The 22729-nt window shown below is 43.3% G+C and overlaps 1 protein-coding gene across 1 annotated transcript in view; it reads left to right on the top strand.

The window, feature by feature from the left end:
- The first annotated feature begins 2969 nt into the window (after nt 1-2969).
- The window catches only part of LOC116400751 (tight junction protein ZO-2-like), a 102369-nt gene continuing 82609 nt past the window's right edge, over nt 2970-22729 (top strand). Inside the window, exon 1 of the mRNA XM_031878763.1 lies at nt 2970-3147. Coding sequence (XP_031734623.1) covers nt 3067-3147 — 81 coding nt within the window. The 5' untranslated portion in view covers nt 2970-3066. The remainder of the gene's footprint in view (nt 3148-22729) is intronic.

The following is a 22729-nucleotide window of genomic DNA, read 5'->3' as shown; positions in this document are numbered from 1 at the left end:
TCTGTCAAGATGGGGTGCTGAGTGTACATTAATGAGAAATAAAATGAACTTTTTTGATTTTAGCAAATGGCTGCAATGAAACAAAGAGTGAAAAATTTAAAGGGGTCTGAATACTTTCCGTACCCACTGTAGGGCAATGTCACTCCTGATTGAGTTACTGTGAGCGTCAGTTTTGACCAATAGAAATACATTGCTAATGCACGTAGCAGGTCGGGACCTCTTCATTCGGAAAGCTGAAACAATCTTGTGGTAGCTTGTTTGTTTTTGTCCAGGTAAGAAGATGTGGAATACAGATCTGCTTCCCAGTGAATGGAATGTTTTTCCGACCCTGCGCTCGCATAGAATGGAAGCGAAGGCTAGCGGTAACAATTGCCTCCCATCACTTCCATAATTCACTCGACTAGAGGATTAATAACCCTGTTTTAGAAAAAATCATGAACTAAGAGATGTCTTTATGAATTGTTTTATGACAGCCAGTAATCCACCATGTTTCATGCTGTCTGTAAAATTAAGTGCTCTGACGGTACACAACAGCAGCCACATGGACCTCAGGGTGCATCAATCCGTCCAGCAGCCGAAACAATCTTGTTGTCGCTATTGTCATGTTTTTCATGACACCATGAACAACGCCCCGTTGATCCAGCCGGCTATTTTTATACACAAATCGTACACCCACCGCTGATTGAAAGCAACTAAAGTCCCGCCCCTTGCCACTAGATTGCCGGAAGGCACCATGGGAAACGTCAATCACGACACATGCACATCACAAAATAACTCCTTCAGTGTATTTAACAGTGGAGTGGGAGCTCAAATGTTTAAAATGACCTGAGGTTGTGTGTGTCACTTCTTTCATAATGTGTTTGGCACATGACATTACTGAGTCAGCGTAGTAATATCTGAATAATGAATGGATTCAAACTGCTGAATTTATAATCATGTGTGCATAGGAAATGCACATATTAATGTGTGTGTTTGAGGGCACACTTTCCTCTGGGCATTGTGGGGACATGTCCCACTCACTTTTCATACCCCTATCTCTAGCCATTGGTAATTACTTCATTGATATTGGGCTAGCAGGGCATTCACTACGAGCCACTCTTCCCTTGTGTAATCAAGGGGGGGAGCTGTGTCTGCATTCTTGGCAGGACGTCAATCCCGTTCCCGGTGGGCATTACGCTCTGCCAGGGTTATGCCCCGTCACAGATTCTTTGTGATTTTCATTGACAGAATCTCTAAGCCCAGCTGAGATGTGGACAGTGTATTGGGTGGGGGGGAGGGGGAGAGCTGGGAATTGCATCGCTGCTTTTTTTGCAGCTGATGTGGTTCTGCAGGTCTCTTCGGACCGTGACCTCCGGTGCTCACTGGGTCGGTTTGCAGCCGAGTGTGAGGTGGCAGAGATGAGAGTCGGCGCCTCCAAGTCTGAGGCCAAGGTGCTCTGCTGGAGAGCGACTGTATGACAGGAATAACAGGGAAGTCAAAAGACCCTTTTACAGCTGACCTCATCAAAAATATGTGTGCGCATTTTGGCAACAAAAGTGGCGTTTTTTCCCCCAGCCATTCAGTCGAGTTAGCACACTTTAAACATTAAATGTCTGGTTGCTGCATGTTCAGTCGTCAGAATCGATGTTTCCAACAGTGGACCCAAGTTCCACAGAATTCCGACGGGATCGCGACCGTTTCAGAGCAGCAGGTGTTTCAGTTGAACGAGTGGCCGTGTGAACTGGTGAATTTTCAGCCCGATGCGTCCGCGGTCGCTCGTAGTAGATTCGGTAAATGGTTGGTGTAGAAGTCTTGAGGGGGAACGGTGGATGGATGGTGAACGGCAAGTCCGGAGAGTTCCAAAGAAACCCATAGAGGCCTGGGGCAAGTGAGGAGTGGCTGGAGACGAGGAAAAGAAGGCAGACTGAGCAAAAGAAAAATAGCTGAGGCAGATGTTGTCACACCTACATCCTTGTGGATGTGCATGAGAAGGGCTGGTCATGGCAACGGTGTGAATCCACATGTCAAAAGTTCACCTAAGTTGGATTTACTTTGCCCTCGCAAGTTAATCGCCTAATTATGGCAAATCCATCGAATGAATTGGTTTGACCATGTTGCTGTTTTATATGCTACTGTTTACCTTGTCCACACCATAAACTGTATATAAGAAGTGGATGTAGTCGGCGTGACGTCACCTGTTGGTTTGTGGACTGCCGTTTTGAAGTTTGGTATTCAGGTCATCTTCTTGTTTTTTTGCAACCAGAGAACGGAAGTGACCATATTTGGACTGTGGAGGAGTGACGTTGAGACGCCGTATACAGCTCTTGTAGCAACCTGTCAATCACAAGGTAGCCCTGCCCTAAAGCATACTCCGCCTTATGGTCTATGTGACTCTAAATGAACATCATGCTGTATTGAAGAAGACTTGAAACTAGAGATTGAGACCATAAACTCATGTTTACAATGTTTACTGAGGTAATAAATCAAGAGAGAAGTAGAGTCATTTTCTCATTGTAACCAGAAGAGTTTTCTCCTGATGACTAGTAGAGATAATGCAAGATGTAAGGCACTTCCGCATCGGCTTCTCTTTGTCATACCCGGAGGTTGCCACCTGGTTCGTACCTTTTTCTTCTTGAGAACGGAGAGATCTCTTAATTCTGTCCACCTCTCCTGTGTGAGTGAAAAGCAGACTAAAAGCACTGACAGGTTTTCATCTTAATGTATACCTGTTTGCTTTGTCATCCTAAAGCTGGACATTAGATGCACACACACACACTTGCGCACTTGCGCAGGTACACACACACACACACACACACACACACACACACACACACACACACACACACACACACAGAGGTCTTGCATGCAGCAGCAGCAGCGCAGCCATCCTCCTCCCTCTCTCCCTCCATCTCTCCCCTCTGTCCTCCCTCCCAGCCTCTCGCTCTTTCTCTCTCTCCCTCTCTCTCTCTCTCCCTCCTCAGTCTTGCTTGGTCTCCTCTCTGTAAACAGCTCCTGCATCTTTCTCTATCCCTATTCTTTTTTTATTTTTATCTGTACATCTCTACGGAGTTCTTGTCATCCGTCACCATGCGTCTCGGAATGTCCTCCTTCATTACGGATATCCTGAGCACCTCTACTAACATCTGTTTCTGCTGGAACGAGGTTAAGGTAGAGTCCAACCTCCTCCTCTTTTTCCACCACCTTGCTGCTGTGCTCTGGAGCAAGGCAGCATCAGCAGGGGTAGCGGCAGGGCTCGGGGCCTCTGGGTGCTGCTGGGGACACACACACACACACACACACACACACTGTTATTTGATTACATGATGTTCCAGTGGGCTGCTGTGGATACACTAAGAGTTTGCTGTATGTGTGGTTTTCATTATTGTCAAAGTTTGCCGTGTTCAGCTATTTGTGACTGATTGGTTGAGTTGCAACATATAGTTCAACTTTGTGCATTTATCCGTGTTTGACATGGTGACAGTGTGGTGTTGTGTTGAGAGAGGGACTGTAGAGGGTTTATACTTGCTTCAAAGAGGCAACTGCAAATTTGGGTTTTCTTGTATGTAGCCAAAAGGTCCTGCCTCTTTGTGCGCTGATGGCGACCGTTGTATTGAATACTAAGTTCTAACCTTTAAAGTGTGAGTACAAACTTAAAGCTATAACCCCACATAAACCCTAAACAAATTGTTTTAATTGCCTCACCTTCATCCTAGTCAGATGATAAAACTGGTTTCATCTATGTGCGTCCAGTACTGAGATGTCTTGGATGTATTTAGCCTAGCTTAGCATAAAGATTGGAAACAGGGAGAAACTGCTTGCCTGTGAAAAAAGAATTTGACTTCCAGCTAATTCAAATCCGACTTACAAACTCCCCGTGTCTCGTTAGCTAGCAAGCTAATCGCACATTATCATATATTACCATACTGACTCATGGAAGCAAGACCCGCTGCAAATTAACAGTAATTTGGACCTGGCCTGACTCAGGTCCTGTGTTGGGTCTTGGTTGCTAGGAACCAAGAGGTCTTGGGGAGACAGGTCTCGCTACATGCAGTAAGTGTGCCCAGTGGTTGTTGGTTAAAAAAAAACTGCTTCTGAAAACAAAATGGTTTTCTAGTGATGGTCAATTGCACACTGAAATATCTCAACGACAACTCCGTAAAGAGCTCTGCGACTAGGCACACACATTTAACTTCCCTTTAGGATGATTCATAATGACTTTTGTGACTCTCTGACTCATCAGTTCAAAATCCAACAAAACTGATGGCATGCCGATCGATCTCAGCTGTACTTTGTGATTAGTGCTAAATAACAAATGTTAGCATCATAGAAATAGAATAGGAGTAGAACGGACATTGATCTGTTTTTTTCCGTGGTCACTAGACTGATACAAAGAGAAAAAAATAAAGAAATCTACTCTGGCTTTATACGCTTCGTAACGTTAACGCTCCACTACTCGTTTCAGTCGTTACTGCAAAACCTCACTCCAGTGAGTCCGCAACTCGCCCTAAGTCTGCTTAGTTTATACAGAAGTTAGCCCGCTACAGCGGTCGCAATGGCAACGGTACACATAACAATGGCCGCCGCTCTGACCGTCCTTTTATGTTAATTTAAATGGGAATGTCCGTTCTACGCCTATTCTAATTATATGGTTTGCATGCTAACATGTTACCAAGGTGGTGAACATTCGGACATTGGCATATTCATTCTTTTATCATAAACATGTTTGCATGCAGATAGCATAGCATTTAGCTGTCAGCACACAGCTCAAAGCACTGCTGCACAGCCTCACAGAGCTGCTGACACGACTGCAGACTTTTTATAGTCTTGATACATTTCTGTTTGAAAATGTCTCTGTTTGTGCTTAGTTAGTCTAATCACAACCCGAGGATAACTCAGCTTTATTTTACAAAATATGAGACTACTTGCTTAAATATTAGTCCAATTCAAAGTTAAATTAAGTTGCATCATTGCACGCATTGAAAAATGTGTCCTTGCCGAAGGACATTGGTCAGGTCCACTCACTAGTACTTTGTGCAGCAGAAATGTCCAGGTGTAAGAGTTGTTAAATAAAGTTTCATTTGCTTGTGTCAGTTGAATTTCCTCATTTGGGTTTAGAAATGAATGCCGCCTAATACCTTGTTTGGTTGTAAAATGCATATTTATTTTACTTGTGTGTGTCTATGCTTCTTAACAAGGCTGTTCATAATGATGTGCTCTATAAGCAGCATCACTGTGTTACAACATATGTGGGGGTGAATGTGTTGGTGACAAGAAGCTAAAGACCTGACTTTATTGATATTGACAGGGACTCTGTGGGTGGGTGTTTGAGAATCAGGGATAGACAGACGGACAAAAATATATAGAGAGACTTGGATTTTTCAACGTAATTTAGCAGTGACACTGCTGCTTGAAATGTTACTCAGATGGAGCTCATGGTGTGTGTGTGTGTGTTAGATTGATGGATTTGTCCTGGGACTGGAGCGGTATTAGATTCAGTGCTGGGCGTCGGCGGGGGAGTGCAGAGGCAGCTGCGGATCTGTCGCTGATAAACCAATCAAACACTACGGCAGCCTCTCCGTCCACACACAGCTGGAGAAACACATCGTCAATCATGCACTATTTATCTGGTAGTCATTACTGTAACACAGCTCTAGAGGCATCGATTCAGCTAAAGCTAACGTGTGGCAAGGTCACCTAACAGTAAACACTGCCAACATACAGATAGCAAAGTGTGCACCGCGTACACCTGCATCTTAATTATAATGTATAAATCATCTAAACACCTTGGCAGGCAACTTCAACAATGGGATTGATTACATCCGTATTTTGGCAAGATATAAAGCAAACTACAGTAAAATCAAAAAGCCAAGTGAGAACACAGCAAATGGAGAGAATGACAGGAATAAACTAGTCAGCATAAATAACATCAGAACCCTGTAAATGCTTTAAAAGCACTACCAACTACAGACTAAAGATCTTAAAATAAGCACTGCTGAATTAAACAGAAGTATTTACATATACATAAATACATATTTCATTAAAAGTACTTTCCTAAAACAGCTGGACACTGCAGTTTTTTTTTTTAATCAAACGTTTCTCCAACAGGAGGAAATGGTGCATATATTGGGGACTATTTTCGATCCACATTTGGTGAGTTTTTCCAGTGACAGAACAGTGTATGTGGTAGAGTTCAGCAACTTGACCTGACGGGTCCGACACACAACCTGGGCTGATTTTTGCGTAAAGCTTTGGGATCGGCTCAAGTTCAGGTTGGATTATTTTTGAAGTGTAACTTCATAAGGAAATTGACCCTTCGCTAAGCTCCGCCTCCGCTGCTTTTCCGTCAAGCTGTCAGAGCGACCATGGAGCCCACACGGTCGCTAACTGCACTCCCTGAAGAAACATTATCTAATTTAAGTGATATCCAAGACATCATGCAAAAGAAGGGCATGTGTAGACATTCAGTATACCTGCAGTAGCTAGCGTAGCATAGAGTGCTAGTGCAAGATGATGGTAATAATGTGTTAACGTACTCTGCTAATGTTAGCCCCACAGGTTTTTATGTAGAAATGTATATCTCTGTCCAACCTCTCCAGCTAACGAGTATCACTATTACACACCGTTTAACCACGACTAGGTCCAAATCCACAAAAGCAGCCTGAAGATGAAGACAATCTGAAACCATTGCATGAGGGACGGCTTAGCCAATGTGTTGCATTAGCCTGGCGAGCTAGCGGTCAGTAATGGGTGAAATAAAGCAAAAGCTTGCAAAAGGGTGAGCTTCCTAAATCTGTTCAGGGAGGGTCATTGCATTATGTTCTTGTTGTGACAAGAGATGCAAACCCCCAACCTTCCTCCACTACCATACTCTTAAAGAGCGTGATGATGTGTCTGCACAGAGTTCTGTTCTGGGTTATAAGTGTTTCGAGTTTTGGGAAAGATGTTTACCAGCCACACTGAGCAAATACAGCCAGATTCCTTTGATGAAAATGAATTGATGGTTTGTGTTTTGTGTATTTTGTTCATTTTTGTTGGGAGGGTGGCAAGTTATCTGGGCTATCTCTCCAAGTTGACACCATTTCTTTGAAGTGACAGCATAGCATTGTGATTATTATCTTGTTGGCTTCCCAACTCTTACTTTGCCCAACACTCAACACTTACTTTTTTAATTTGGGGGTAAAACTAAGCTACACTGTCAACTTCCTCCAAAATCTCTAACAACCCAGTCGTCGCTAACACTATCAAGATTTGGCCTCAGTTTAGAAACGCACACTAATCCTAAACATTCACTTATTCTCCCCATCCCGTTAAGCCTTTTGCAACTTTTAATGATTTATATTAAGATGCCCCCCCCCCCCCCCCTCTTTTCATCCCTTTCAGCTAAATATGATTTGCCTAATATCCATCTCTTTGATTCTTTCAAATCAGGCTCTTTATACACAAAGCATCTCCCCCACTTCCCCAAACTCCCACCCCGAATCCAAAATTGACTAATTCCTTACCCTTAACTTCGATCAAAAGCGGTTCAAATCAACAATCTGCAGTTTAATTGAGTTCTCCATCAGGGGTACCTAAGGAATTTCCAGTGGGGAATAATTTATTTTCCATTATTTATTTCCCTATAGAAGTGAGCTCAGAAAAGAGTCATAAGAGAGGCTCTGATCGTAGGCTTCACTTCCTCCACAACTGTAGTTGACAGATCGAACAACCAAAACCTCTTCAGGTAGAGGTCCCTGAAGCCAAATCAAATGGGGGTCCGTGACCTAAAGTGAATAAATTTAAGGGTCTTTGACACGAAACTGGTTGAGAACCCTGGCCATAAAGGCTCCTGGGAGCATGTGCTGGTAGTTGCCTTTTCAAATGACCAGTGGAGTAACATACTGCTTCTATTTCACCAACGCTAAATTAGCACGGTTGTTTTTTTTGATGGAAGTAACGCCTGTAAAAGATGTCGGCAATCTCCAGCTGACCAATTGCAAAGGTTCTGGAAATGCCCTCGCCTGACAGACTTTTTGTCCAGTGTATTTTAAACTTGTCCATACCCTCAACACACCTATTAACCCCAACCTTTGTAACAGCGCTGTTCGGTCTCCCCTCAACCTTTGAATATGCCCACTGCAACCCAGCATGTCATCACCTTTCACTGCTCTGTTGGCCAAGCGTGCCATTCTTCTTGAATGGAAGCATGCCTCCCCTCTGGCTGAAAATCTTGGAATGAATAAAGCTAGAAAAAATATTATTCTCAATAAAATTATCCCTTAAAGCCTTTCAAAGAACCTGGAATCCCCTTCTCGACTTTATTAATAGCCTCACCATCACTCCTGATACTGACGGTGTTGCCTGAGTAAAACCTTTTGGAGAGAATGACAGTAGTCCAATTCTCCATTTTAACTATTTCTTTCTTTTTTACATTGTTTATTTTTGTTGTGAACATTATTTATTACTTTTTTCTTTTAGTGACCTGGACCAGGTTGAGGGTGTTTTACCAAAGACACAGTCGGGTTGGGTCTGAAGGGCACGGGAACCAGGTGGTTCGGATCTGGGTTTAAGGGAGATGTCACATGTCATTTTAACTGTTGGTTCCATGTCTTCAGACACAATCAGTGTTCCTCCTGCTCCGCTAGCTACGTACTGCTAATCAGTGCGCTGACCCAGCAACATCAACAGCTGGCACGTACCACCACAATATTCCCCAAAGGTTGAAAACATTTGTCTACACTGTGGCGTGAGGTGTGTTCATGCACGATTATAAAGTCTCAAACTACTCTACATGGCGCAGCAGTGTTCACAACCTTTTAATGCAAGAAGTGTTCATAATTCTTACACAATAATGTTTTTAATTCGCTGGTTTTCTACAGCGTGTCCTCGCTCCCTCTTAGGATGCACTCGGATCCTCATTTAGACCAAAGACAACACATGTTAGAACCTATTTTTTATTCTTTATTCAATTAATTTGACTTAAAGTCTGCAACAACACTGAGGCAGTGCTTTTACTGATGTTGGTAAGGGTGAGTTTTGTCTTGGTGGTCTTGGAGTTTAAGTCTTAATTGCCTCCCTGTAATAAATCTATTACAGTAGAATGAATGTATCTAATGAAACACTGCACTATTTAGTATCAAATCAAAGGCATCAGTTGTGTGAGTTGAGCCTTTACACCTGGTTGTAGACAGTAGCTCATAGTGCAAGGTTCAACTTCAGTGTGTTTTTCACTTGCCCGGTCAGAAACCTACTTCCCAAAAGTCCATTTTTTTTTCTTCCCCCGATACAAATTCTTTTATTTCTTTGCGGTTATCAAATAAAAACTAGGAGTAAAGCTAATTGTCATGTTCAATCTTTATTGAAGCAAATGACTCAGAACAAGGACACATTGTGTCATAGATGCGAAGCAACAAACATTCTTGCATATCAAAAATGGTACGATAACCCCCCTCCTCTCCGGAGATGGACCCGTTAACAGTGAGTGATCAAGTGATCGAGTTGGTTAACGTTAGGTAATGATGGTTAACGTTGGTTAAAGCTGTCGCGGTTGGGTTTAGGCAACAAAACTACGCGGTTAGGTTTAGAAAAAATAAGTTGGGTTAAAATAAGTACGTTTGTTAGGTTACTTAAGCTACAGATGTAACGTCATATGACTCTGACGTAGCGTCACATGACATTACATCACGAGACATAACGTGGTCAGTAAAATGAACTCACGTTTTTGTTTCACGCGAACGCCAGTCCACTGAGTAAAAGTCCTGCGTTGGTTTGACCCAACAACCACTCGTCCCTCCAGAACCGTAGCAGTCTTTGATGCTCTTTGTACTACGTCAGTTGCTCTGAGTGTCTAGTAATGATGCTGATGGGTCTACATTGGAGTTACTTTAAACCCTGGTGCGTCTCGTACAGGCGCTAAAGGGTCCCTTGTGGATTTGGGGTGAAGACGCTAAGGGCTACTTCCCAATCGTTGGTATTTGACGCCCTGGAATTGAGACCAGGAGGATGATTGAAAGGGATTGTGAGCTTATAGGCTATAGCAGATGCTTTGCATCCAAAAACCTAATGAAACTGTACAAATACCACTCTTTCAGGACAATTGTAATGCTCGTTTGCACTTCAGCTGATAAACTTTTCTTTACCGGCCGTCATTCTCTCGCGAGGTGCCCAGTTGGTCCTGCGCATGTGCAACTCTCCACAGAGGCGAGAAGGAAGCGAGTTGGCCCTCTTGTTAGCTAATTCTTCCATCGTCGTCTTTGGAAAAAACGGTGCGTTTAATATTCTGTTGCCACTCGCCCGATCAGGAAAGGGACTCGCAAGATTTACTAGCCAGATGTGGCATTTTACTTGCCCCAGTCCATCCCAATTGTTTATGCCTGTAGTTGAGACAGAGACAGTAAGAGTGTTCTTCTGTTGCTCTCTGCCCAGCAAAGACTGTTTGGGTCAGCACAGTGACACTCTAGACTGGAGACGGGAGGAGGGGTGTGTGTGTGTGTGTGTGTGTGTGCTTGTGGCAGAGTGCAAGCATTAGCTAGGGGTGGGTGGCTCCATATTTCTTATTCTAATCAGACCTGTCCTGTCGGGGCTATAGGCGGGCGCTTCTACAGATTAATGTTCCTCTATCGATTGATCCATTTGGCCGGATGGATAGATGGCACCCTAAGGTGACCCACAGGCTACAGTATCCACTATCTCGCCGTTTACACACTGCTGCACACTGGAACTCACCACAATGATACTGCCACACACACACAGGTATACCTCATAAGAGTGGCAGAGTGCTGTCAATAAGGGATAATCAGCAGCTGGCTGTATGTTAAACAGTTAGTGTCCATGAAGGGGGTGGCTGATCCGTGCTATTTACACGTTTTTATTTCATCGACTACAGGCACAGTAGTACCAAGAGGTTCCTGAAGAAATGTTTTGAAGCTTGGTTGTGGATTCTGGTTTACCGCTTACAGCTCTTCTTTAAATTTCTGCATTCATTAAATCCAGCAGTTGTGTGTGGAGCTGTTTAGATCAGCTAGCAGCATGGCAGCTAGACACTAGCTGTCATGCCCATAGCAAAGCTGTCTATCAATGAGGTTCTTTTTCTGATGCTGTCCACACATGATCAGAAGTATGACATGTAGGTTTAGATTACCACTGCACACCAAGGAGACTGAAAGTGGCGGGAAATTTGTAAAACAAAAGAAAGCGCTGGAATTATCCGTCCGAGGGCAGAAAGCTGGGTAAAAAGTCCAGTTATCGAGAAGGGTTTGAGCTAATGCTAAAAGCTACAAGGCCCACTCTACTCTGATTGGCTAGTTTCTGTTGCCTTGGCTGGTTGGGTTGGTTAGATTTAGGCATGAGGAGTGCGATTGGTTAGGGGAAGAATATCAGGGTAAGCCAATCAGAGCCAGAGTGGGGTTGGTCATGCCTTCGCCACTGCTGGACAAACATTGCGTTGGGGACAGCTGTCATCTCACTGGTGAGGGCTGCACCATTATGCCCAAAATGATAATCACAATTATTTTCCACAATTATTCCATGATTTTAGGGAAAACATATTTTTACTGTACTTTCACATTTAAATGAACAGAGCTTTGTCTGCTGTCTGTTGTAAAACGAGTAATATACAGTATATTACTCGTTTATTCTGGACTGCACTCACTATTAACAGGGTCAAAGCGCAACTGTTTTAACTTGAGCACAGCAGTGAGGCTTAAAGTTACTACAAGGAATTGTTTTTTGTGTTGATTTTGGCGGTAGTGTTTCCGAGCACCAGAGTCCCTTTGGAAAACCTCTCATTTTACTGCAGCAGGTATCTAACATTCTGCTTCACTCAGTCCTGGTTCTGGTTCTCACGTGCCTCGCTTCCCTCCAGAGGGTTCCAACAATACGGCCTGGGTCTCCAGCAGCGTGGTGTCGGTGTTGGATCCCAGCGGGGACAGGCAATGTGGGGATGAGGTGAAGCTCTGCCCCTGGCCTGAGGAGAAGATGCTTCTGACAGGCACTGACCTCTCGTCCTTCCCCCGGAGCTCCGACTGCAGGTCAAAGGTGGCAGCAAAGTCGGATCTGGGTCTGTCCGTGGTGGGCTGGTCTCTGCCGGAGGCCCCGATGGAGTCTGAGCTGAAAGAGTTTTTGGTGAACCTGCATGATTCATCTGATTTCACCAGAATCCGACCCGGTGGTGCAGCTGACAGGCATTAAGAATAACTATGTGGAAATAGACAATCTTTAACTGTTTCATAACCAGTTAAAAGTTTGTCACAGTAAATTTAAAATGTCAGTGTGCAACAGCCAAGGTAGAGCCGCCACAAGCTTTTATGCCTCCCCATCGGAAGACAATGGCTCACACCAGTGCAAGACTACCCATCCACTGATCATGCGTAAAGGCCTTTCATCCTGTCTACAGAGGAGGCCCTCCAGCTGTGTTTATCAGTCTTCTGTCTCGTGCGTCTGACAGATCAGATCCTATTTTAATCCGTTTGCACAGGCTGCAGTGTATTTTTAAGCTTTAAGACTTTCTTCCTCCCTTTTCACTCATGGAACTACAGTACAGTGATTGCGTATCAGGCCCTGAGCATGTGACCTAAACAGCTGTACTGTGCCCGACCGCATCCTTTGTGATACTGCAGACTGAAGCTGCTACTCTGCTGACATGCTGCATTCACTACGCAACCTGAGAAGACTGTGTGTCTTGTGCCTTACTATCTCCCCGATGTCCTGCATATTTCCCGATGAAATACTGATTGTTAAAATTTCCAGGACAACACATATCGAGACCTGTTCAAGCTTCAGATGATTGCTGCTTAGCTTCAATGTTTTTTTGAGTTGGTCTTACTCAGGAAGTACACACAATTCATGCTCAATATGGCTGCTGACAGTCATTGAATAGTTGAGGGGATTCAGGAGCCCAGAGCAGGACGGGGGCCTTGAAAAAAAAAAAATTCAAGGTCAGAAAATCCACAAATAGCAACAGTGGAACCACTGGTCCATGAAGTCTGTACCACTTCAATACTTGTATGTACACAGTTTTGCACCATATTCTTATTGCATTATTGCTCTTGTTCTATAAATTCTCTGAACAAGTGAATGAGTGGAACCATATTTAAAAATGTGTCCATTCACCATTCACTGTATCACAGTACAACCCTCAGCCCCACGACTATTTTGCGACTGGACCTTAACATCCTCTCCTGCTAATGACTCCGCAGACGGAGTCCGTAACTCCAATGTAAACCCATCCGCGGCACTAGTAGACACTCGACGCAAGTGCTCCGGAGGTCAATTAGTATAAAGGGCGACAAAGTCTGCATATGGAGGATGGGTGGGTTAGACAAACACAGAACTTTCACCCAGAAGGTTGCTGTTTGGGTCCCACGTAAGACAAAAAGTCCACATTGACTTGTTTTAAATAAAACTTTCCAATTTTGCACAACAAATACGGAAGGGTGACAAATGAAAGGAAACAGCTAAATGAATGAAATTCACAATTCGGGTCTTACATTTTATTCCCAACCGTTACAATAAAATTGTATTCACCAAATGACATCCCTAAAAAGTGATGGAGAAACATAAGCATTCATAAAAATTATATGTATAGCGTTTAAACAAATACTTACTGATACACTTTAAGTGATACAGATACAAAAAGAATACTTCATTTGATACCTTTTTTTCTATTTGCTTTATTTGATACCCATGACGTAAAAGGGAGATGTGTTTGTGTCCTGCTAGCTAGCTAATCGCCGCCGCTCTGCACCATGCATATACGGCGGTTACTGTTGATAACGTCGTCCCTCGGACCCACACTAGCAGGGCATTACATTGTCGCATAAACGTAACGCCCATTCTGCAGTTTGGATTTAAAGCAGCTCAGTGTATTGACCCGTCTCACCTCCTCCATTTCATTAAAAAAAGGCAGAACAGGAGAGAATCCTGCAGACTCATCTCGCACCACCTCAAAGAACCGTACCTGCTGCCCCTGTGTGCTGGCAGAAAACACACACACACGCAGATAATACAATTATGCACCTCCTCACTTTGACACCTTTTTGCACACGCACACACACACAAGCTACAAACACACTACAGCTTATGCCACACACACTTTTTTTACATGTACGAGGAGGCACCCACACAAGCGCATTTTTTTTTCCACCTTGACACATTTTCAGCAGCAACACCGACATACACATACAGACCAAAAATAAAACACGTCTCTGACCCCGTGTTCGGGGGGGGGTCACCTCGTCTTTGTCTTTCCCCAACCATCCTGCCTCCTCCTCCTCCTCCTCTCTGCCTCCTGCTGTCTCACCCAACACCCCAGCAGCCTTTATCATGACATACAGACGCCCAACACACTGCGCTGCAAGTGTTCATTAAGCCCGCAGAGAATCAAAAGGCCAATAAGTACGATTTATACCATCTCATATTACCATGATTTACTGTATGCATAACCGCGGAGGTCTTTTCATCACTACAAATGATCCAAAGTGCAGACACACAGTTTTATTGGTTGTAGGCTGTTGTGACTTCACCATGTTGCTTAAACAACGGAAGAGAGCCTACCTGGGATTTCAAAAGCCTGGGCTGGTTTTAAACCACGCCATACCCCATCAGGCGTCAAAATCTTACCCATGTGTGAGATTTGGTTGAAACCAAACACTGTGGCCCTCAATGGATGAGGGCCACAGGAAGTCCCTGTGACACGGCCATGACATCACCAAGGCTACATACAGTAAATCAGCGCTCACCTTGACTCTGTGCTGTCCGTGTGACTCAGGTTGATGAAAGGAGGTGAAGCAACGTTGGTGCCTTTAAAGACAAAGCCTGGGTGACAGTCCTAACTTCGCTGGTCAAACAACAGACTGTGTTTAGATCCCGAAATTTCACCTAACTTCCAAAGAATTTTTCCCACTGTCATACGGAAGATTTGTTTGCTGCGTAGCTCGCTGAACCAGTGGAGCTCCGGTCCCCGAATAGAGAAAGAAATTTGAAGAAACACCCTAACCGCTACGAAGCGATCTCAAGTAAGAGGCTTTTGTCCGGGCAGAGAGAGGTCATAGTGTGTTTGTCACCTTGTTTTGTTTAAGTTTAACTGTACGATTTACCTTGTCATGTGTATTTTACGGACCACTATGCTTTATTCCCTGTTAAATAATCACGACCTCCCCTCCATTGTGGAGTATTTCATAACATGATTAATTTATGTGAATACCTGCTCCCCCCTCCTTTTTTCCTCTCTCCTCCACCAAGTCTTACGTGGGGTAGTTACTCACGAGACTACGCAGCCATTTTTGGAGTTATGCGCAGCGTAGTCGCTTCTCTCTCTCCTATATCATAACAAAAGTATCTGCAAGGAGAGTAGGGCTGCCCCCTCTTAGTCGATTTGTCGACTGATCGATTGTTTTGGTCCTAGTGGACAAAGATTTCGTTTTTAAGCTTTTTCCTGCTAATTGACTTATTTCCAAGAAGCGTATGAGCACACCTCTGGTAAACACGAGTTAAAAGTGGTTCTTTTGTGTGATTCTTTGTGGAGAAACTCAGTTTTACAGATCAGTCGATTAAATCGACTAATCGATTACACAAGAAAGTCGAAAGAGGGTCAGTTGACTAAGAATTTTTCTGGTTGAGGACTGCCTTAAAGGAGAGATCTTACTCAAGGACGTAACTAATTTGTCTGTCAACTTGAGCATCTGGCTGTAAGAACACTTCTGAATCCCAAAAGTAGTGTTTTCCATCCTCAGTGTAAGAGTTACCATCTACAACATCATACCAGAAAAACCAACACATCTCGTCAAACACGGACGCTTAGTCAGTGTCAGTGTACCCTGGTTACATGCATAGTGTAGTCTCACAAATAAACTTCCAACATAGGTTTATTCAAATGGACCATAAAGCGGAGTATGCTTTAGAGTGTGGCTACCTGGTGATTTAACAGGTCGTTACGTCTCTCCTCCGCAGTCCATTTATGGTCACAAAGCCACACATCTTGTAAAAATCCAAGATGGCAATGGCCAAAAAAACAAACTCAGGGCTTCAAAGTGGCAGTCCACAAACCAATGGGGGATGTCAAAACGAATACGTCCACTTCTTATATAAAGTCTGCGGTTAAAGTAATGTTTGTTACAAAACTGGCATTAGTCAAGTACGCAAGTTATGCAACAAAACTAAGTAAAATGAGTGAACGTTGACCTGCCCGCTGTGGAATTTCTATCTATTAAAGAGGTGAATGGGTTTACATTGAAGTTAGTTGAAAGTGTCTTATACAGACGCTAAAAGGTGCCTCAGTCAGGTGGTACCAGATGCCGAGGGCCACTGACCGAGCGTCGGTATTTGAGTTGGGATCGAAAATGACCACATTATCAGAGTAAGATTAACATCACACCAGGCTCCCTGTAGTTCTTTTGGATAATTGATTGATTGATTGAGTTAATGCGACACGGTCTCAAACAGCTCCTTGTCACTTCTCCTTTCTTCACCTTCTTCCTTTCCTCCCTCTCTCCTCATGCGTTGCATCTTCCTACTGTGTCTTCCTTTTTTTTTTTTTTTTTTAGATCTTTTGTCCTCCTCTCAGCTTCTTGTGCTGCTCGTGCTCTCAGAGTCAGAGTGTGTGTGTGTGTGTGCACACTTGTCTCCTGCAGCAGTGTTAATTAGCGGAGGCCAGATGGATGAGGTGATGCCGTGTTACAGTACCCTCTGCAACGCCACTCCCTCTGTTATCCAGCACGTGCTCACACACACACACACACACACACACACACACACACACACACACACACACACACACACACACACACACAGGCTTACATAATGCAGTGCAGATGTGCCCTTATTTACAGTTATATCTATTTTGAGGTAAAAAAGTGATATGTTCCACTATCTGTCTGCAGTTGATTAGACCGCACAGCTGTTGTTGTTTGAAATCCTCGACTTATTCAAATCGATTTTCTTCCTTTCTTTTACTACTTCTTGCTATTTCTGGTACCTTGGTGCACAATGTATTTTTGGTGAAGGCTCAAAGGATGACATTTTCCACGCTTTTCCAAAAATAATGTGGGCAGCCGCCAATGAGGAAACTGATTAAGAGAGAGAGAGAAAGGTGGAGACGGAGGAAAAGTCAGGTTTCAATAGTCACGATGTTACTCTCTCTCTCTGTCTCTCTGCTCAGACGCACTGCAGTAGTCTCTCTCTCCTTCTCTCTTTCTTCCTCTCCACTCCTCTGTTCGGCTTCCTCAGCAGGTTACCACTATATCCCATAAGCATAATATCATACACACACACACACACACCGACACCGACACAGTGACCTTGACAGACAGGCAGAGGCTGGAGGCAAAAGTTGCTCTTTGACTCTTAATCACTGATTCGGGTTCAGAACAAGCGGTATTTACCATAAGCGGTATAATTACAAGGTCAGATCTGAGGCAGTGCAGCGGAGTGTATTGTTACACTGCTTGTAACGGAACCGCTGCAGCAGATTGGGGAGATAGGACAGGCAGACGGTTCAGGCGCACTTAAGGTGGACCAGCTAGTCTCCCTTCAGCTTTAATCATGGTTAATTATTAACATCCCTACTCATGTGACCAGGGCAAGTTGTGTTCAGTAAAAAGAGAAATAGATTGTACTTCCCTAGTATTTCCAACATTTGATTAGGCATTCAAATCACTTAGTCTGGCCTATCATCACAAACAATGTATTGGACCACTATTCCTATGTTGAGGTGTTGCATTATGGGACAACAGAGCCCATCAACACCATGCTGAAACGCTCCGCTCAGGCCAAACACTTAACCCACAAAGCAATATTCACTGCAATTAATGTTCTGAATATCCACATCACAACAGTACCAATTCAGCCTAAAGTCTAAAGTCTAGCAACAACAGCGTGAGACTTGGATGAGACAGAACAACGTTCTAGACAAAAGGAACTGCAAAGTGAGTTTGAATGTCTTCCTCTGCAGATATTGGCAGAGCCTAAATGTCAGAAGCCTCATGAATGGATATGAGGTTTTGAGGATTGTGGAGGGCAGGTTTAGAACTGAGATCTGCTGACTGCTGCTTCTACAGGACAGAGAACAGCCACGGGTGTGTTCTGTAATGGCATTCTCAATTTATACAACACAATGTGATACATATCTGATGCTACTGTGGCATAGCTCTTCTTTTCATATTGAAGACAGTAACGTTCCAATACGTAACAGTATCTGCTTACTGACAAAAATCCATAGTGCTAGTGCCTCCTCTCTGTTTATTCTGTTTATCTGTCCATCAACACAGCGGTGAATTAGCTCTCGCCCTTACAGTGGATCTGCTGCAGAAACTGCCACTCAAACCCTGAGGTATTCGCACATTGCATGCTGTGTGTGTGTGTGTGTGTGTGTGTGTGTGTGTGTGTGTGTGTGTGTGAGTGTGTGTACACAGTAAAGCCCAGCCGTGTCTTAGGATATGACATTGAGAGAATGTCCTTATAGATTCTTGAGATGAGTTGTTTCAGACGATAATCCTCCAAACGAAATGCAGCGTGGGACCTATACTCAGCCACATTAGAAGCTCCTTGACTGTCCTCCATCCATCCAAAAGGCTGGTCCATCCATCCATCCATCTGTTCATCCATCCATTATTGTCTGTCCATCCATCTGTCCTTTAATCTATCTTCTTATCCACCACCCATCCATACAAAGGCTGGTCCATTTACCTATTCATCCATCCGTCATCTATCCTCCGTCCGTCCATCCATCCATCCATTATTGTCTGTCCATCTGTCCTTTCAACTATCTTCTTATCCATCTGTTCATCAATCCTCCCATCCATCTATTATTGTGTGTCCTTCCATCCATCCATTCATCCTTTTATCTATCCATTCACCCATCCATCCATCTATCCGACATCAATCCTTCCGTCCATCCATCCATTATTGTCTGTCCATCCATCCTTCTATCCTCTATCCATCCATCCATCCATCTGTTCATCCATTATTGTCTGTCTGACCGCCCATCCATCAATGCCTCCATCTGTCCTCCTGTCCATCCATAAGGCTGGTCCATCCATCTCTTTGTCCATCCATCCTTTATCGTCTGTCCATCAAGCAAGGTAACTAAGATATCTTCCCCCCCCAGCCACGACCTCCAGCTTTTTCTAGAGCTCTGATCTGATATGCTTGAACATGGTGTTTGTTGTGGACAGTGCGTTAGCACAGAAGTCAAATAACAAAACATGAGGGGCTTCAAATCAGGCAGTTCATTGCCCTTGTGTTGAACACAGCTAAGGGTACAGACATGACCACCAGGCCCTCGTCTAGGAGAGCTCCCTCTGTGCCTGGTTCCACTTATCACGGTTCACTTCTTTTATTTTCTGTGTTTGGTGCTGCCTCAACCCTGTCCACAACCTGTTTTATTTTATTTATGTCTCTACGTCACTCCTCCGCATTCCAAATATCATAACTTCAGTTCATTGGTTGCGGAAAAAACAACATGGTGCCGGCCCTAATCCAAGGCAAAATCGCCGAACTCGAGGCTTCAAAAATGGCATTACACAATCCAAAGTGTGAAGTCACGATGACTACGTCCACTTCTTATATACAGTCTATTGTTGCACCATGTTGCATTTATCTCTTACATAAACGTGTCTGCCCTGATCTTGGGATACTGAAACTTTTGTTAGTCCAGGTTAGCCTCAGCCCAGCTTTATTCACGGTTGACTTGGCTGTCTGATCACATAAACTAACAAGTAGTGCGACTATGTTTCTCCGGGCGTTCCTACTCTTTCTGTCCTTTCTTTAGGACACCTTGTCCTCCTCCCGCTTTCTGGACTCTTATCCAATCTTCACTCTATCTCATGATAAAGGATCTGATGAGGGATCAGTGTCAGTGATGGAGCCACTGTAAAATGTATGTAGAATGTGATACTGCTGATCTCTCACTTACACACTCATGGAGGGTGGAATGAGATGTAGTGTTGTGGTCTGATCTAAAGTGACATACAAAACTGAGATACAGGACAGTGTGTGTGTGTATTATTGAGATGCCAAATAATACGTGCATTCATTTGCACTCGGGCTGTAAGTGGATGTGAAGCTGTGAGTGAGAGGCAAAGGCAGAATAAGATGCACTGTGTGCCTTGATTTATTTAATCCAATTTTACGTATCTATTTATTCAGTCACCTTTTTATTAATATTCATTTGAACTTAGAAAGTGAACAGTTGTTTCTTTCAATCAAACACTGGTGCATGGTAGACCAGTGGTGTATGAGTTTGCCTGATGATGATTTGTTTTTGCATCATCAGACTGTTATGCCAATGTTAGGAGTTGGTTGATGGAGATATCAGCTGGTGGAGCTACTTTAAACCACTGCAGAAGAAGAGAACACAATGAGATGAGGTGATTTAAAGAGCTCCAGTCGAAGCGCAAATCATTGAAAAACCATGATTGAAATATGACATTTGATCTATTATACATGTAGGTAATTTGAGGAAGGTTATATTCTGCCACAGTGAGTGACAAATAAGTTGCATGCTTCATGTACGTCATGTTTTAGTCCGTCTGTTTGCTTTTGTTTTTACCAACACGTCAGCTTTTCCTCAGCCAAGCATATATATATATACGCTATATATATTTATTTATTTTTCCGCAATGTTAACAATTTTATTTGAAATCTCTGTTTACACTTTTTGAAACTTAACTTTTGCCATTTTTTTAGAAGCATATTGATAATAGTGAAATGGTGAAATCAGGGGGATGGACTTCTTGTGTTCATGATTATTGTTCTGTGTTTGGGAGGGAGGTTTTTTTTGTCCTAACCAATCTGTAGTTGCTGATGTTTTTTCTATTTTTTCGTTTTCAGCTGCAGCTCAGGTTGTTGCAGGTTTAATTATCCGTCTTCATATGGATCATACAGTTTATCCAGCTGGAATATTATTAAGTTCCATCTATATAAAATGTACATTTGTCAGTTGTTTTATCTAAACATTAATACATGTATCCTGGGCATGCCTAAATCTAACCACATGCGACACAGTTTTTGGGGTTACAGTCCTGTTTTGTGCTGAAGCAGTGAACATAATCCAGGCACCAATTGCGTATCTTTTTGATCTCTTTGATTTGATTTGTAAACTCATTAGTCAGTGCAACTGACGTAGAACAAAAAACGAAAAAAGTGAGGAGGTCAGGGTAGATGGATGGTTAGAAAAACACAGGTCTTTCACCCAGGAGGCCGCTGTTAGGTTAGTGTCCTGTGTGAAACCAAGTCAATGTACACTTATTTTACCTTACTTTTGTTACGTAACTTCTGTACTTAACTAATGCCAGTTACGTAAAATAGTAGTTATGTTGACTAAACCTAACTGAGAGATTTTGTTAACGAAACCTAAATAAATTGTTTTGTTGTAGTCCTCATTCAAAAATACACCAACTCGCTGTGTAATTTACATGTTGTGTCCCATTGAATGAGTTTATTCTTTTACAGATGCATTGATTTATTGCTGAATGTGTAGAAGTAGCCGCTCCATGCGTGCAAATATGTCCATATCTTTGTGTCTCTGTGTGTGTGTGCGCGCGCAGCATTAAGACGGAGAGAGTGCTGACCCTGGTGTTTCCTTGTAGGGAGTGGTACAGCTCAGAGATGTCTGTGCTGAGGCACTTGGATGGCTTAAACACACACTGCCTGCACTCCCAGCAGCCTCCCACTCTATGCATGTGTGTGACTCCCTGTCGTCACCAGGTATTCCACCAACACACTCAACTGTTATTACTGCACACTGCTGTAGGTCATCAAGACTCCCACAGGAAACTTCACAGCAGCTGATTCGGCTGAGCTGGTTTATTTGTAACTTATACACTACAGCACATCATTCACACTTAACCTGTACAGCTATAAAACTGCAGCTGAGTTAACGTTTTTTTTACATGTTTTGCTTTCTGTTCTGTTCACTACATTCATGGTTGTGATTACCTCATTTTCTGTTAAGCTTCTGTATCACAGGTTATGTCCCTATTCCATTTTACCTGCTTTGGTTTTCAACATCCTGTTTCTTAAAGGGACAGTTTGGATGTTTTGAATTGGGGTTGTATGAGCTATTTCTCCATAGTCAGTGTATTACCTACAGTAGATGGAATTTAGAGAAACAGACGGGAGTACCAGCTCGGGAGGAAAGCGATGTACTGCTGTGGACGTATTGTAGACACCTAAAAGAAAAATTAACACAGTTTAATATTCTATGTTTAGAATATTTGTACCGGTTACCTTGCTGTGAGATAGCCTTTCCAACGGGGAACTAAAGGCGTTGTATCCATCAGCTCTCTCGCCAAAGCCACCAGACCACATAGAAAAAAACATGAATTTTACCACGCAGGGTTAGTTTTTTGAATTATTAAACCGATTGAGGCAGCGGTAGAACAGTAACCCCTGTGTTCTGCTTGGTAAAGTTACCGTCTTTTTCAATGGAGACTGGAGGCTTTTGGCGAGAGCGTGGATAATGGCTTCAGTCCCTCATTAAACATAGACTTTATAGCTGTCTCATGGCAAGGTAAACTGGTGACAATATTCTAAATATAGCATATACTTCAACTAATATTGATTGTTTAGGTGTCTAAAATAAATGTTGCTGCTACAGCAGTACATTGCTTTGCTCCCATGCTGGTAGCCCTGTCTGCTTTTACCCAACTGGCGGCGTGCCAACCGCCATCTACTGTAGGTAATACACCGACTATGGAGAAGTGCATCAAAACACCCAAACTATCCCTTTCAAAGGGTCATTTTATCCAAATTAGCCCTCTAATGGGGGATGCTG

This window comes from Anarrhichthys ocellatus, unplaced genomic scaffold, assembly GCF_004355925.1.
Source record: "Anarrhichthys ocellatus isolate YVR2014 unplaced genomic scaffold, GSC_Weel_1.0 scaffold198, whole genome shotgun sequence".
Classification (NCBI taxonomy): domain Eukaryota; kingdom Metazoa; phylum Chordata; class Actinopteri; order Perciformes; family Anarhichadidae; genus Anarrhichthys; species Anarrhichthys ocellatus.
This window is presented reverse-complemented; position numbering and strand designations above follow the sequence as displayed.